This window comes from Hemiscyllium ocellatum, chromosome 4, assembly GCF_020745735.1.
Source record: "Hemiscyllium ocellatum isolate sHemOce1 chromosome 4, sHemOce1.pat.X.cur, whole genome shotgun sequence".
NCBI classification, from domain to species: Eukaryota; Metazoa; Chordata; class Chondrichthyes; order Orectolobiformes; family Hemiscylliidae; genus Hemiscyllium; species Hemiscyllium ocellatum.
Window position 1 is genome coordinate 37,245,867 of NC_083404.1, and position 17,435 is coordinate 37,263,301.

Consider the following 17,435-nt stretch of genomic DNA (forward strand, 5'->3'; position numbering starts at 1 on the left):
ATTTTTTTTTCGAATTACCCCCCCTCCCCCACTTTCCCTCGTCCCCTTTTTTGTGATTATTGGTTGTACATGTATGCTTTTGTTTAAAATTTGTTAAATTGGAACTATTTTATCTATCGATTGACTGGGTAATAGCTAGGATCCTTCTTTTTAATGACATTGCTTTGATTTTGCATTTGGGGTGACTATATTTCTGACTACGATGTGGGGCAGGGGTGGGGGTGGGGGTGGATTGGGGGAGAGGTATCCACTGTTTCAGAATGTAAATAACAAGTCTTTATTATTTGTGAATTGCCTGGGGCTAAGGCACAGCCTCAGCTAGAGGGAGTTAAGATGGTAATAGGGATTGGGAAGGGGGCCTCTTATGGGCAGAGGGAAGATCCTGAGTGAATGGGGGATTATTTGGGTATTTGCTTCAGTTAAATGTAGTGTTATTTTATTAGATCTATTGGAATAGTTCTTAGATTTCATCGAGTTAGTATCTTTGTAACTCATCACGCCTCAGATAAGTTACTTCTTCCTGGGAAACCACGGGCTGTTCTCGATGACCATGGCTAGTGATTTGTTCAGGTCGTGCACCTGGAATATAAAAGGTTAAAAGAAGAAAGGTCTTGTCGGGCCTCAGGAAGGAAAGGGTGGATATTGCCCTGCTGCAAGAGACGCACCTAACTGACAAGGAACATTTGAAACTACAACATTGGGGGTGAGGTGGGTAGTGGAGGGGGGGAGGGTGCGGGGGAGCAGGGGGTGGTTATGGCAAGGTGTTTTTCTCATCCTTCAGTTCTAAGAATAGATGGGTAGCTATACTGATAAGAAGGAACCTCCCCTTACAAGTAATGGAACAGATTAAGGATGATCATGGAAGGTTTGTTATTTTGAAAGCCCTAATACATGGAGAAGAATACGGTGTTCTGAATGTATATTGTACCCCGACGCACCCTCTTAAATTTCTAATTGATGCAGGGGCTAAATTATTTAATCTTGGGGTTCAATGTATGATTATTGGAGAAGGTTTATAGATCCAGAGATTGACAAGGTGCCAAAGGCCTGGCAGTCTAAACGGTTCGTGGACATGTGCGATGAGTTGGGATTAGTGGATGTGTGGTGGTAACCCCACCCTAATGGAAGAGATTTCATGTTGTATTCCAACCCACACAAATGTCATAAGCAAATTGATATATTTTTATGCCATCTGATTGTCTGGACAGAATATTTGTGTGTAAAGTAGGGAATATAGCTGCTTCGGATCATCCGCCAGTATACTTAAATATTAAAGCCAAGGGCAGTGGAACAAATGCACATCACTGGCGCATGGATTCATTTTTGTTAGGGGATAGTAAATTTATTGAATATATTACAAGGGAATTCAGGACCTTTTGGGATATTAATTCAGGTACAGCTGGTAATCCGGCAATACTTTGGGAGACCACTAAGGCATATTTATGAGGTCTGATTATTTCGTATTCAACGACTAGAAAAAGGCAGAGGGAGGAGCAGCAGGAGTTGCTGGAGGCCTGACTGAAGGTAATTGAAACATATTATAATAAACCGTCATTGGTTAAACTTCAGCGGGTCACAGCTCTCCGGGCTGCCCGCGACTCAATACACACAAGTGGCTAAAAAAAGAGATCTCCTTTGCCAAACTAAGACTGTTTGAATTCGGAGATAAGCCTGGTAAACATCTGGGTTATTTAGTAAGGAGAAAAAAAGCCTCCCAATCTATTATCTCTGTCAGGGAGAAGACTGGGGCAATTACCCTTGATTCAAAAAAGATCAATGCTAGGTTTAGGGAATATTTTGATGTGTTATATCGGTTGGAGGAAAGCAAATATAGTACAATGGGAATGCAGTCCTTTGAAAATCTGCACCTCCTCAATGTGAGTAAGGAGCAGGCTTCCCTTTTGAATGCGCCCCTAACAGTACAGGAAGTGCAGGAAGCAATAAAACATCTCCAAAGTGGCAAAGCACCAAGATCAGGGTGGCATGGTGGCACAGTGGTTAGCACTGCTGCCTCACAGTGCCAGAGACCCGGGTTCAATTCCCGCCTCAGGCGACTGACTGTGTGGAGTTTGCACATTCTCCCTGTGTCTGTGTGGGTTTCCTCTGGGTGCTCCGGTTTCCTCCCACAGTCACAAAGATGTGCAGGTCAGGTGAATTAGCCATGCTAAATTGCCCGTAGTGTTAGGTGAAGGGGTAAGTGTAGGGATATGGGTGAGTTGCGGGTCGGTGTGGACTTGTTGGGTTGAATTGCCTGTTTCCACACTGTAGGTAATCTAATCTAGTCAGATGGATTCCCAACTGAATTTTATAAGGAATTCATAAAAGATATTAGTGGAACCACTTCTGGGGATGTATAAATACTTTTATACACAGGATTGTCTGCCGTCTACTCTTACGGAAGCTAAAATCGCCTTTATTTTAAAGGAAGAGACGAACCCCGAAGAATATACTTTAAAGAGACCAATCTCGCTATTGAATGTAGATTTCAAAATTTTATCAAAGATGTTGGCTCTGAGGTTGGAGAAGGTTTTGTCCCGTATTATAAAAGAAGACCAGATAGATATTATTGAGGGCCGCAGTCCCTCTAACAATATTAGGAGAGTACTGAATACCGTACAGTTATGTCAGCAAAGATTGATTCCAGGGTAGGTGGTCTCCTTTGATGCAGAAAAAGCCTTTGATCAGATAGAATGGCTATATCTATTTGAGGTTCTAGAGCGTCTTGGTTTGGGGGGATCCTTTGCCAGATGGGTAGCAGTATGGTATTCAGTCAAATAATTTTAATATTAGAAGAGGTAGTCGACAGGGGTACCCTTTATCACTGCTGCTATTTACCTTGGCGATTGAACCATTAGCCGACACTATTAGAAGAGACTTTGAAACAGTAACGCCAAAGGTGGGAATGGGAGAACCATATTACCCCATATGCTGATGATATCCCTTTATTCTTGGCCGAACTGGAGAAGTCTATTCCCCGACTGATCCAATCAATTAATTCATATGGTAGTTTTCAGGTTATATGACAGTGGGGTTCGTGGAGATGCATAACTTGAAGAATAAAAAGCAATTCCCGTTTAGGTGGTCACCAAAAGATATTCTGTATTTGGGAATTTTTATTACCCCTTCCTTCCACCTGCTATATAAGGCTAACTTTGTACAATTACTAGAGAGGATAAAACAGGATTTGCAGCGATGGGAGGGATTACCATTATCATGGCTGGACCGAATAGTTCTGATTAAGATGAATGTCCTTCCCTGACTGCTACATCCCACGAGAATGCTCCCATTACTGTTATCTAGACAAGTATTACGGAGGATTAATAGTTGGCTAGGGTCCTTTATTTGGTGCCATAGACGTCCTCTAATTAAATTCACTAAATTACAGCTTTAGCAAGCTGAGGGAGGGGTGGATCTTCTGGATTTGAAGAAATATCAAATAAATGCTTTGTTAACGTGTGTTGGTGACTGGGTACGAGGGAATTCAGAATTGATATGGCTTGATATTGAAGCCTCACAGTCGAAATGTCCTCTAATTAATTTATTATTTATGGATAAGATGAAATCAATGACCTAGCAATGCAATAGTCCAAATATCTTGATTACGGTGAAAGCTTGGAGGATAATGTGGCAAGATGAGGGCAATTGGTTTAAGACTTTGCCATTTACCCCATTGGTAGGAGCCCAAGGATTTCAACCTGGGACAATGGACTCTGGCTTTAAGACATGGGAGAAGAAAATAATTCTATGTTTGGGAGATTTTTTGGAGGGAGAGGTCTTTTTGTCATTCAGTCAGTTAAGTCAGAAATATGGATTATCCAATAAGGACCTTTTCCGATACTTCCAGATAAGGGACTATATACAGAGGATGACCACACTCCTGGCCCAATGTTATGTATCAGGTGTAAAGAAAAGGGACTCCAGTATATGAGTACTCTTTCACTTGGTACATTATTTCATTTACAGAAAGGACGTGCTCTGGAGGATATGGAGGTACTCCATAAGGCGTGGAACCGAGAGATAGGACACGATATTTCACTGGAGATATGGGAAGATATCTGGGAAAATGTAAGGAAAATTTCAGTATGTAACAGAGCACAGGCTATGCAATTGAAGATCTTATATAGGGCTCATATGGCACCAGAAATGCTAGCTAGTCATTGGGGACTCAATAGTTAGAGGCTCAGATAGAAGGTTTGTTGGGAGTGAACGAGACTCGCGGTTGGTGTGTTGCCTCGCAGGTACCAAGGTCTGTGATGTCTCGGATCGTATCTTTGGGGTCCTGAAGGGAGGGGGTGACCAGCCTCAAGTTGTTGTCCATGTAGGTACCAACGACATAGGTAGAAAGAGGGATAGGGATGTAAGGCAGGGAGCTAGGGCGGAAGCTGAGAGCTCGAACAAACAGAGTTGTTATCTCTGGTTTGTCACCCGTGCCACGTGATCACGAGGCAAGGAATAAGGAGAGATATCAGCTGAACACGTGGCTGCAAGGATGGTGCAGGAGGGAGGGTTTCAGGTTTTTGGATAATAGGGCTCATTCTGGGGAAGGTGGGACTTGTACAAACAGGACGGTCTTCACTTGAACTAATATCCTGCCTGGGAAATTTGCTGGTGCTATTCAGGTGGGTTTAAACTAGCTCAGCAGGGGGATGGGAACTGGAGGTGTAGTTGCAGTGCACAGGAGGATGAGAGAAGGAAGGACAGGGATAGGATTTCAGGGTTACAGGAATGTGGTGGCAGACAGCAAACTGGTTGAAGTGTGTCTACTTCAATGCCAGAAGTATCCGAAATAAGGTAGATGAGTTTGCAGCATGGATAGGTACCTGGGACTTCGATGTTGTGGCCATTTCGGAGACATGGATCGAGCAGGATGAGGAATGGATGTTGCAGGTTGCAGGGTTTAGATATTTCATTAAGAACAGGCAAGGCCGTAAAAGAAGAGGAGGTATGGCCTTGTTAGTCAAGGATAGCATTACAGTGGCTGAGAGAACTTTAGATGAGGAATCATCTACTAAGGTAGTGGGGGCTGAGGTTAGAAACAGGACAGGAGAGGTCACATTGCTTGGAGTTTTTTATAGGCTTCCGCAGAGTTCCAGGGAGGTGAAAGAGAGAATTAGCAAAAGTATTCTGGGTAGGAGTGAAAGGAACAGGGTGGTCATTATGGGGGAACTTTAACTTCTCCAACGTCGACTGGAAATGCTATAACTCTAGTATGTTGGATGGATCAGTTTTTGTCCAATGTGTACAGGAGGGTTTCCTAACACAGTATGTCGAAGGTCCGACAAGAAGGGAGGCCACATTGGACATGGTGCTTGGTAATGGACCAGGCCAAGTGTTTGATTTAGCTGTAAGTAAACACTTTGGAGAGAGTGACCATAATTCAGTTACGTTTAGTTTAGCAATGGAAAGGGATAGGTACATGCCACAGGTCAAGAGTTATCAATGGGGCAAGGTCAATTATAATGCGATTAGGCAAGAATTGGGATGCATAGAATGGGGTAGCAAAATGCAGGGGATGCAGACAATGGAAATGTGGAGCTGGTTTAAGGAACAGATATTGCATGTCCTTGATAGGTATGTCCCTGTTAGGCAGGGAGGAAGTGATAAGGTAAGGGAACTGGGGTTTACCACAGAAACTGCATCTCTTGCTAAGAAGAAGAAGGAGGATTATGAGTTGATGAGGCAAGATGGTTCAGATGAGGCGATGGAGAGTTACAGATCAGCTAGGAAACATTTAAAGAGAGCATTAAGAAGAGCAAACAGAGGACACGAGCAGTCTTTAACAAATAGAATAAAGAAGAACCCTAAAGCTTTCTATAGGTATGTGAGGAATAAAAAGATGATTAGGGTAGGAATAGGGCCAGTCAAAGACAGAAGTAGGAAGTTGAGCGTGGACCCTATGGAGATCAGAGAGATGCTAAATGAATATTTCTCATTGGTTTTCACTCAGGAAAAGGAGAATATTGTAGTGGAGAATAATGAGATATGAGATATTAGGCTAGAAAGGATTGAGGTTAATTACAAAAAGGTGTTATCAATTCTAGAAGGATTGAAAGTAGACAAATCCCCTGGGCCAGATGGGATTTATCCATGGATCCTCTGGGAAGCTAGGGAGGAGATAGCAGAGCCCTTGGCTTTGATATTTGAGTCATCATTGTCTACAGGTTTACTACCAGAGGAATGGAGGATTGGAAATGTTGTGCCCTTATTCAAGAAGGACAGTAGAGATGACCCAAGTTATTATAAACCGGTGAGCCTTACTTATAGACAATAGACAATAGGTGCAGGAGTAGGTCATTTTGCCCTTCGAGCTAGCACCACCATTCATTATGATCATGGCTGATCATCCTCAATCAGTATCCTGTTCCTGCCTTATCCCCATAACCCTTGATTCCACTATCCTTAAGAGCTCTATCCAACTCTTTCTTGAAAGTATCCTGAGACTTGGCCTCCACAGCCTTCTGAGGCAGAGCATTCCATACACCCACCACTCTCTGGGTGAAGACGTTTCTCCTCAACTCTGTTCTAAGTGGCCCACCCCTTATTTTTAAACTGTGTCCTCTGCTTCGGGACTCACCCATCAGCAGAAACATGCTTCCTGCCTCCAGAGTATGCAATCCTTTAATAATCTTATATGTCTCAATCAGATCCCCTCTCAGCCTTCTAAACTCAAGCATATACAAGCCAACTCGCTTCAATCTTTCAGCGTAAGATAGTCCTGCAATTCCGGGAATTGACCTAGTGAACCTTCGCTGCACTGCATCAATAGCCAGAATGTCTTTCCTCAAATTTAGAGACCAAAACTGCGCACAATATTCCAGGCACGGTCTCACCATGGCCCTGTTCAGCTGCAGAAGGACTTCTTTGCTTCTACACTCAATTCCTCTTACTATGAAGGCCAGCATGCTATTAGCTTTCTTCACTGCCCGCTGTACCTGCATGCTTGCTTTCATTGACTAATGTACAAGAACACCTAGATCTCATTGTACTGCCCTTTTACCTAACTTGACTCAATTTAGGTAGTAATTTGCCTTCCTGTTCTTGCCACCAAAGTGGATAGCCACATATTTATCCACATTAAGCTGCATCTGCCATGCATCTGTCCACTCACCTAACCTGTCCAGGTCACCCTGTAGTATCCTAACATCCTCCTCACATTTCACCCTGCCACCCAGCTTTGTATCATCAGCAAATTTGCTAATATTACTTTTAATAACTTCATCTATATCATTAATGTCCATTGCAAAAAGCTGCAGTCCAAGCACTGATCCCTGTGGCACACCACTGGTCACCACCTGCCATTCTGAAAGGGAACTGTTTATCACTACTCTTTGTTTCCTGTCAGCCAATCAATTTTCAATCTATGTCAATATTTTGCCTCTAATACCTAATCTTGCTCACTAACCTCCCACGTGGGACTTTATCAAAGGCTTTCTGAAAGTCCAAGTATTCTATATCCACTGGATCTCCCTTGTCCATCTTCAGAGTTACATCCTCAAAAAGTTCCAGAAGAGTAGTCAAGCATGACTTCCCCTTCATAAATCCATGCTGACTCTGACTTATTCTATTACTGTTATCCAGATGTGTCGTAATTTTATCCTTTATAGTTGACTCCAGCATTTTTCCCACCACTGAGGTCAGACTAACTGGTCTATAATTCTCTGTTTTCTCTATCCCTCCTTTCTTAAAAAGTGGGACAACATTAGCCACCCTCCAATCTGCAAAACTGATCCTGAATCTGTAGAACATTGGAAAATGATCACCAATGAATCCACGATTTCTAGAGCCACATCCTTCAGTACCAGGGACTTATCAGCCTTCAGACCTAACAGTCTCTCCAACGCCATTTCCTGCCTAATATAAATTCCCTTCAGTTCAGGTCCTTCAGCCACTATTATATCTGGGAGATTGCTCATGTCTTCCCCATTGAAGAGAGATCTAAAGTACCAATTCAACTCTTCTGCCATTTCTTTGTTCCCTGTAATAAATTTGCCTGTTTCTGTCTTCAAGGGCCCAATTTTAGTCTTAACCATTTTTTTTCTTTTCACATACCTAAAAAAGCCTTTACCATCCTTCTTTATATTTTTGGCCAGTTTCCCTTTGTACCTTATTTTTTCTTTGCATATTTCCTTTTTTGTAATCCTCTGTTGTTTTTTAAAAGTTTGCCCGTCCTCCGATTTCCCACTCATCTTTGCTATGATATACTTTTTCCCTTTTGTCTTTATATGGTCCTTAACTTCCCTCGTCAGCCACGGCCTGCCTCCCTTTAGGATCTTTCTTCCTTTTTGGAATGAACTGATCCTGCATCTTCTGCATTATACCCAGAAATACCTGCCATTGTTGTTCCACTGCCATCCCTGCTAGGGAATTGCACCATTGAACATTGGCAGCTCCTCCCTCATAGCTCCATAGTTCCCCTTATTCAACTGAAACATTGTCACTTCTGATTCTACCCTCTCCCTTTCAAACTGCAGATTAAAGCTTGTTGTATTGTGGTCACTACCTCCTAATGGCTCCTTTACTTCAAGGTCCCTGATCAAATCCGGTTCGTTGCACAACACCAGATATTGCTTTCTCCCTGGTAGGCTCCAGCACAAGCTGTTTTAAGAATCCATCTTGGAGGCATTCCACAAATTCCCTTTCTTGGGGTCCAGTACCATCCTGATTCTCCCAGACTATCTGCGTGTTGAAATCCCCATAACAACTGTAGTAATATCTTTACGACAGGCCAATTTCAGCTCCTTATTCTGACTCTACATCCCCTGATTCTAGGTCCCCCCACGGAAGGGACTGAATATCATTCCTTACCAACAGGGCCACCCCACCCCCTCTGCCAGTCAGTCTGTCCTTACAATAGCACCTATAGCCTTGAATATTCATTTCCCAAGCCCTGTCCATTTGAAGCCATGTCTCAGTCATCCCCACAACATCGTAACTGCCAATTTCAAGCTCATCCACATTATTTCTAATGCTTCATGCATTCATATAGAATATTTTAAATTTGTAACTCCCCTCACCCTTCCTATCAATCCCTTCTGTTGTAGGAAAGGTTTTGGAAAGAATTATAAGAGATAAAATTTATAATCATCTAGCAAGCAACAATTTGATTTCAGATAGTCAACATGGTTTGTCAAGGGCAGGTCATGTCTCACAAACCTCATTGTGTTTTTTGAGAAGGTGACCAAGCATGTAAATGAGGTTAGGGCAGTTGATGTGGTATACATGGACTTCAGTAAAGCCTTTGATAAGGTTCCACGTGGTAGGCTGTTGGAGAAAGTGCAGAGGCATGGAATTGAGGGTGATTTAGCCATTTGGATTAGAAACTGACTTTCTGAAAGAAGTCAGCAAGTGGTGGTTGATGGAAAATATTCAGCCTGGAGTCCGGTTACTAGTGGTGTGCCACAAGGATCTGTTTTGGGACTACTATTGCTTGTCATTTTTATAAATAACTTAGACACAGGCATAAGTGGATGAATTAGTAAATTTGCAGATGACACTAAAGTCGGTGGAGTAGTGGACAGTTTGGAAGACTGTTACAGATTGCACGGGGACTTGGGTAAACTGCAGAATTGGGCTGGGGGTGGCAAATTGAGTTCAATGCAGCTAAATGTGAGGAGATACACTTTGGGAAGAATAACAGGAAGGCAGAGTACTGGGTTAACAGAAAGATTCTTGGTGGTGTGGATGTGCAGAGGGATCTTGGAGTCCATGTACATAGATCCCTGTAAGTTGCCACCCAGGTGTTTAGTGCTGTTAAGAAGGCATATGGTGTGTTAGGTTCATTTGTAGAGGGACTTCCAGAGCCACAATATCATGCTGCAACTATACAAAACGCTGGTGTGGCCACACTTGGAATATTGTGTACAGTTCTGGTCCCCATATTTCGGGAAGGATGTGGAAGCATTGGAAAAGGTGCAGAGGAGATTTACCAGGATGTTGCCTGGTCTGCAGGGAAGGCCTTATGAGGAAAGTCTGAACCTGTTCTCATTGGTGAGAAGAAGGCTAAGAGGGAATTTGATAGAAATATACAAGATGATCAGAGGATTAGATAGAGGAGACAGTGAAAGTCTTTTTTGTAGGATGATGATGTCAGCTCGTACGAGAGGGCATAACTACAAATTGAGGGGCGATAGATTTAAGACAGATGTCAGAAGCAGGTTCTTTATGCAGAGAGTGATAAGTGCATGGAATGCCCTACCTGCTAATGTAGTCAACTCAGCCACTTTCGGGAGATCTAAACAATCCTTAAATAAGCACATGGATGATTTTGGGATAGTGTAGGGGGGCCAGCTGAGAATAATTCACAGGTCAGCGCAACATCGAGGGCTGAAGGGCCTGTTCTGCGCTGTATTTTTTTTAGATTAGATTACTTACAGTGTGGAAACAGGCCCTTCGGCCCAACAAGTCCACACCGACCCGCCGAAGCGCAACCCACCCATACCCCTACATTTACCCCTTACCTAACACTATGGGCAATTTAGCATGGCCAATTCACCTGACCCACACATCTTTGGACTGTGGGAGGAAACCGGAGCACCCGGAGGAAACCCACGCAGACACGGGGAGAACGTGCAAACTCCACACAGTCAGTCGCCTGAGGCGGGAATTGAACCCGGGTCTCTGGTGCTGTGAGGCAGCAGTGCTAAGCACTGTGCCACCGTGCCACCGACTGAAATTAATATGGATCCAGTCATTCTTCTTTTGGGGCTGCCAAACTTCCCCTCTCTGGGGAACATGGGAAGAGACTGTATAATATCCTGGCCCATTGCGCGAGGAAGAACATCTTACTCAATCAGAAAAACCACCAGGTCTTATGGGATGGTGTAAGATGGTGAAGGAGGATCTCCCCCCAGATTACTTCACAAATATGGTGCACCACAAAACGGAACAATTTTATAGGATGTGGTGGTCCTTTTTAAAATATATTGAAACTGACTTGTCAGCAATATTAATCAGGGCCATGGTATAGCCGTGGGAATCTTTATGGGTGCCTGTGGGGCCACAGAAGGAGGAGATTGGAAAGAAAAGAATATGGGTACTGTAGGGGATACTCCTAGGGTTGGGAGCCTCAGTGGAGGTGTGATGGAATAAAGTAGTAAGACATTATCTAATTTAAGTAACTTGAATGTAATTTAAGCTAGTATTTATTCAATAAGTTTGTAGTTTAGTTTTAGTTAAGTAGATAGGTTTGTTTTGGTAGAATAGTGGGTTGTTTAGTAACAAAAGTACAATGTTATGGCCTTGTTCTTTATAGTTTTGCTTTTTCTGTTTGGATGATTGTTTTTCTTTATATATAAATGTTTTGTGAAAGATTTTAAAAAGCTTTTCAATAAAAATATTTATTGAAAAAACTTTTCTGCTTCAACGCTCCCGACAGCAAGTTAGTGTTTCAGGACATCATCTGAAAATAGTAGCAGATATGACTTCATAATCGGGAGAGCCGCCAGGTGATATTAACACTGGCAGCTATTTTAACCTCCTGCCTTGTCCATCCGGAGAGCCAGTTATCGGGGTCTTTTGAAGTTACAATTTGCAGCAAATTCGCTAAACGTGATATTTTGGATCGGAAAAAAATGTTAGCCTCTATCGTTCTGTCAGTTCTGCTTCTTTGGAAAAGCTTTCTAATCAAGGACTGCAGATGCTGGAACCCAGAGTCTAGATTAGAGTGATTCCTGAAGAAGGGCTTATGCCCGAAACGTCGATTTTCCTGCTCCTCGGATGCTGCCTGGCATTCTGTGTTTTTTCCAGCACATTTTTTCAACTCTGGTCTCCAGCATCTGCAGTCCTCACTTTCTCCTCTAGATTAGAGTGGCGCTGGAAAAGCACAGCAGGTCAGGCAGCATCCGAGGAGCAGGAAAATCGACATTTCAGGCAAAAGCCCTTCATCAGGAATACAGCGATTTTTCTGCTTCTCCATGCTGCCTGACCTGCTGTGCTTTTCCAACATCACTCTAATCTAGAACATGGAGTTTAATAGGAGAAAGTGAGGTCTGCAGATGCTGGAGATCAGAGCTGAAAATGTGTTGCTAGAAAATGTGTTGCTAGGAGTCCTGAAGAAGGGCTTATGCCCGAAACGTCGAATCTCCTGTTCCTTGGATGCTGCCTGACCTGCTGCGCTTTTCCAGCAACACATTTTTAGCATGGAGTTTAATACTCTTATCCTGCCTTCCCTACCACCCTCTTCCTCCCCCATCCCAACTTACTTTGTTCCCTTTCACATCAAGAGCTATATCTACTTCCTTCTTGAAAACATTCAATATTTGTGGCCTGAAACATTTTCTGTAGTAATGATTTTCATCTCTCTGGGCTGAAGATACTTCTCCACATCTCAGTCCTAAAAGGCCCTTACCTGATTCCTTAAACTGGGACTCCTGGTCCTGGATTCTTCCGCCACCGGGAGCATCTTTCCTGCATGGAACCAGTCTAGTGGTGTTAGAATTATATTGGTTTCTATGAGATTTCTAGTCGTTCTCCTAACTTCCACTCAATACAATCCTAACCGACTCAACCTCTGGTGATAAGTCAGCCTTGCTATGCCAGGAGTCTATGTGGTAAACCTTCACTGCACATTCCTCAAATAAGAAGACCAAAACTGCGCACAATATTCCAAGTGCGTCCTCACCAATGTCCTGTATAATTTCAAATCGTTACCTAGTTTGCTTTCGGAACTGACTCCAGGATTTGTTTCCACCATCTTTTCAGGCAGAACTGTCCCAAATCACAACTAACTCCAAGTAAAACAGAAGCATGGTTTTGTACAGTATCTCCGTTTACTCAGCTCAGGACGCCGTCTGTGAAGTAACGCGAAGTTACATGTTGGCGTGTCCTTTATTGCTGCAGTGGGGCCAGAGCTAAATAACACCCAGGCTTCCCTGATCCAGCCCCGTCCACCAGCGACATTGGGCGGGTTGACACTGCCCACACTCTGACTAAAGAAACATTTCCGCAAAGAAATAACTCCACCCTCCCGCACAGGGAGAACATCACCGCAACATCGGCAGCGCGCATCCTGCTCTCCCCAAAGCCGAGAACTCCACAGTGAGTCGGCTCTCAGTACTTTCCCTCTAAGATCTGAAGAGGTAAGTTGATCAACACGGCTGAGACTTGGCTGGCGTCACATCACTCGCCAATTCACGGATTCCGGCGGAAAAGGCTCAGACCCAGCTCCAGCTGTGGTGTTGCTGCTACTTCACCCAACTAGGGGAGGGGTGTGTGGGTTTCTCTGATAGCTTAGCTTCGAATGGTTCAGTGTTTTTGTACAAACATTGCATTGATGCCTCGCAGTGTGTATATATCCAGCAGGCACAGTAATAGGTGGCCGTGTCCTCTTCCTGTAATTTTTCGATTCTGAGGGAGAATTCGTTATTTTTAGATTTCTCAGCTTTGAACCGATCACCAAATCCCGGATCCCAGGTTGTGCCTGATCCATAATAAAGGATTCGGGTGGGTGCCTGACCGGGTTTTTGCTGGTACCAGTGAAGGGGATCGCTGCTACTGATAGTTAATCCTTCGACTTCGCATTTGAATCGAACGGTTTTACCCACATTTCTGGTCGTGGATGGGACAGTCTGTTTCAATGTTTGTGCAAAATATCCGCCTAAGGAAAGAATATACAGGGTTACAAATAACCGCTTGGTGGTTGCAAATGAACAACGATATCTGAATAATAGCGTCAGAAACACATACAGGGCAATGCGGTTACCACAATGAGCCAGTAATACAGCGACATGTTCACACGGTCTTCAACTGTTCTCTCAAGCAGCTGGATAGAAACTAAAAAGAAATGAATCGTTTCTTTCAAACCAATCAGTGAGACATTGGTCAGGGTTGAACTCCTCCCCCTGCCCTCCAAGTCGGTTATTTGCAATATAAACAGAAAATGTTGGAAATACTCCAGCAGCAGCTGTGGAGAGAGAAACCGAGCTAACGTTTCAGAAACCTGAGCTGGAAAACGCTGAGATGTCGACAGGGTTTTTAACCCAGAGAGAAGGCAGGGAAATAGGGAAGGGGGAGGTATCAACCAAAGGGAAATCTGTGACCGGGTGGAGGATGGGAGAGTTAGATATCTCAAGGGATAGCGGTGCAAGGGAAACAGTGATAGTAATGGGAAGTGAACAGAAACAAGAGGTGGTCCAGAGAACGTGGAAACAGCAACAGCAGAATCATGAAGTTTAATTTGATCCTGAACTTCTGAAAATTGTAGGGGGTGGGAACTCCACTCCTCGGCGCTTTCTGAAATCATCCCTGAGTGACCCCGGCAATAATTTTAACATTTTGTCCAATGTTTCTGTACTCTTTCCCCACCAAATAACTTTATTGCTCCTTATCTACGCACTCCCAAATCTTTCTCATTTCAAATAGCTCAAATAAACCAGTTCTTAATCAAGGGAATGCAAACCAAAATTATTGAATTTGTCATCACAGTTTAACATTTTAACTTGTGAATGGATGGGTCATTGCCAAAATGTTTTTTTTTGCTTTTGTGGTAGATTATGATACGAAATAATATCAGGAGCCTTCCGGTACAGATCAACGATCCTTCATTGAGCTAACATTGGGCGAGTCGTCCACAGCGAAAAAAAATCCGAGGTTACGCTCCAACTCAACTAGGATTCAACAGACATTTATACGTCGTCTGTCACGTGGACAGTGCTTGACCCAAATTCAGAAATTGCCTGTTTTAGCCAAGCACATTTTTTTTTACAAATTGGAAAGGTGGCAACACCACCTCTGCACCACTCCCGATCTTCCGAGGTGCCAACCCAACTCCTCTCCGAAGCATGTGCTTCATTCCCATCCTTGGCTAAATTCAATGACGTCCTTCTTCCTGTGGTTCCGGGTCATCCTCATATTCCGTTTCCGAATAAGGCCCCCGGGTTAAGGCTGGTTCAGCCACTTCGCAATTTCACAGAATCTGTGCTGCCTCTGAGCGTGTTTATGCAGTTTAACACACCGCTCTTTTAGCTTGAGTAAGAATATACGAAAATTGATCTTAAGTGATTTCATGAAATTTAATAAAACATTCTATCTAATTCAAATCTGTGAGATATAGGAAATTTATGTTTCTTCTGCAATTCTAAAATTCTTTATATAAAAAATAAGTGAACTCCATCAGTGCGTAATTGTTTCAGCCAGGAGCTGAGTCAACAAGAATGTGAACTCTGTGGAGGAAATGCTAATTGGTTTGCTAAGAATGTAACAAATGGTAACCTTAGTTAGAAGGGCTTCGTGATAAGATGCTGTGAAAACAGACAGTTAAACTCAATATGCCTGTATAAACATCTGTTTCCCACTTTTACAGAAACACAGGAACAAAACACAATTAAACGAGTCTTAATGGCAGGATGCTGAGAGGAAGGCACCAATGGAAGGAGTAAATAATGGTTAGGGAAGCAGGGTAAGGGCAAACAGCCCTGAGAATAGGAATGAGCATGTTTTTCACAGACAAGACCGGATAAGACACGAGATAAGCAGGAGGGTCTTAGGGAAGTGGAGGATGTAAACGGTGTGGTGGGGAGACAATGAAATAAGAAACAAACATATAGGAACCAAATTGTATAAATATCGAGTGCTTGTTGAATTCGGTGTGTTTTGTCCCTGCCTTGTGGACATCACACCCACTTGCAAGTGTGAAATAAAGAGCTCTGCTGATTCAGATCTTGTCTCGGACTGAAATTATTGCAGTGAGTGAACTTTGTTTCTCACAAATCCAACTCGGCACTTAACAACGATTAAAGGCTAACTCAGATCATAGGAGAAAGTGAGGACTGCAGATGCTGGAGATCAGAGCGGAAAATGTGTTTCCAGCAACACATCTTTAACTCATATCATACCCAAAATGGCCCCTCACAATTAAAAAATTAGAGCCCGCCTCAAATACACATCCGCCGACACACACCTAGCCTTGTATTAAATTTCCTTTTATGATGTGTCGACGTTAGTGGCGCTTTATAAATGTAAGTTGTTATTTTTATGCTAGCTGCGTGAGGAGCGAGCTGAGAGACGCGTTTTTGTCAAGCATTTCTGTCTCTGTTGAACACTGTGCTATCCCAATAGGCGCAGTAATAAGTGGCAGCATCTTCCTTCACGATATCATTGATTATCAAAGTGCACACAGTGTTCTGCTTATCCGCTTTAAACCTGCTGCCGAATCCCCCATCCGGATTGACCTTGCCGTCATAATAAAATATTCTGGAGGGCGCCTGACCCTCTCGGTGCTGGTACCAATGGACTACAGTGCTCCCGCTGTCTAGGGTACACTTAAATCTGACACTTCTACCGAGCTTGCTCACATATGACATCGGTGTCTGTGAGAAACATTCACCCAAACGCCCATCTGAAAAAAAAGAACAAAATTCGATTGAAAACGATGATGAATAGTGGACTAACAAAACGCCTAAATAAATATGTGCGTACAAGATAAAACTAGCGCCACAATCACCCGGAACATCGTGCAATGACTGGCTCGCTCACTCGATACGAGGTTAATGTTGTTCAAGGTTATGTCTATAAAGGAGGCGAGGTGTCTTCCGCCTCTTTCCCCCAAAGGCGGGAATTTCCTTTCTCTGCATAAATTGAACCCGCCCACTTTAAAGAAAACTGCTGAAGATTAGATTACTTCGGCCCAACACCGACCCGCAACCCCCCCCCCCCATTTACCTTTTCACTTAACACTACGGGCAATTTAGCGTGGCCAATTCACCCACATCTTTAGACTGTGGGAGAAAACCGGAACAAGCCCACGCAGACACGGGGAGAACGTGTCAGTCGCCTGAGGTGGGAATTGAACCCGGATCTCTGGCGCGAAAAGGCAGCAGTGCGAACCACTGTGCACCGTGCCGCCCCCAACGGAACTCAACGGCTCAGGCGGCAACCATTGTGAGAAAGCAAGCAAACGCTTCAAGTCGAGAAGACTCTTCATCAGAGCGGTCACTTCATGTTAACTTGCTTCCCCTCCATGGACGCTGTGATCTCCAACATTTCTTAGTTTCAGTACAGATTCCAGCATCTGCCGTACATTGCTCCTTGCCGAGTTTAATGCCTCTTTATAAAATGTGAGAACACTTACTCTCTGTCTTTAATTGTTCCTTGTTTACTTCTTTTGGTATCACAGACCACGGAAAGTGTTAATTCAAAATTCCGTTTAGGATTGTAACTTTTAAACAAGCTGTTCCGAATTCATCTGCTCGCTCAGTCCAGTCCAGCCTGGGAGATGTGTACAGTTAGACTGGGGACAGTAGTGAGTGGAGTGGTGAGGGTGAGGAGTGAAGCAGACACAACTGTGGCAATAGGATTAGCAAATTCGCTGCACTTGCTCGATGGTTAGATTCCCGAAATATCGGCAAAATAGGTGCTCTGAACGAATTACTTTAGTTATTGTTTACTATCCTGCTTATTCCAGTGGGAAATCCACGGCAAGCATTGCAAAGATCTACATT

General features: G+C 43.5%; 2 protein-coding genes across 2 annotated transcripts in view; both read right to left on the bottom strand.

The window, feature by feature from the left end:
• Positions 1 to 13,748, bottom strand: part of LOC132815351 (immunoglobulin lambda-1 light chain-like) — a 65,289-nt gene extending 51,541 nt beyond the window's left edge. The window contains exons 1-2 of the mRNA XM_060824219.1: positions 13,684 to 13,748; positions 13,289 to 13,594 (exon numbers count right to left, since the gene is read on the bottom strand). Of these exons, the coding sequence (XP_060680202.1) occupies positions 13,289 to 13,594; positions 13,684 to 13,726 (349 nt within the window). The 5' untranslated portion in view covers positions 13,727 to 13,748. The remainder of the gene's footprint in view (positions 1 to 13,288; positions 13,595 to 13,683) is intronic.
• Positions 13,749 to 16,010: 2,262 nt separating this feature from the next.
• LOC132815181 (uncharacterized) overlaps positions 16,011 to 17,435 on the bottom strand; it is a 39,801-nt gene continuing 38,376 nt past the window's right edge. Inside the window, exon 3 of the mRNA XM_060823996.1 lies at positions 16,011 to 16,333. Coding sequence (XP_060679979.1) covers positions 16,011 to 16,333 — 323 coding nt within the window. The remainder of the gene's footprint in view (positions 16,334 to 17,435) is intronic.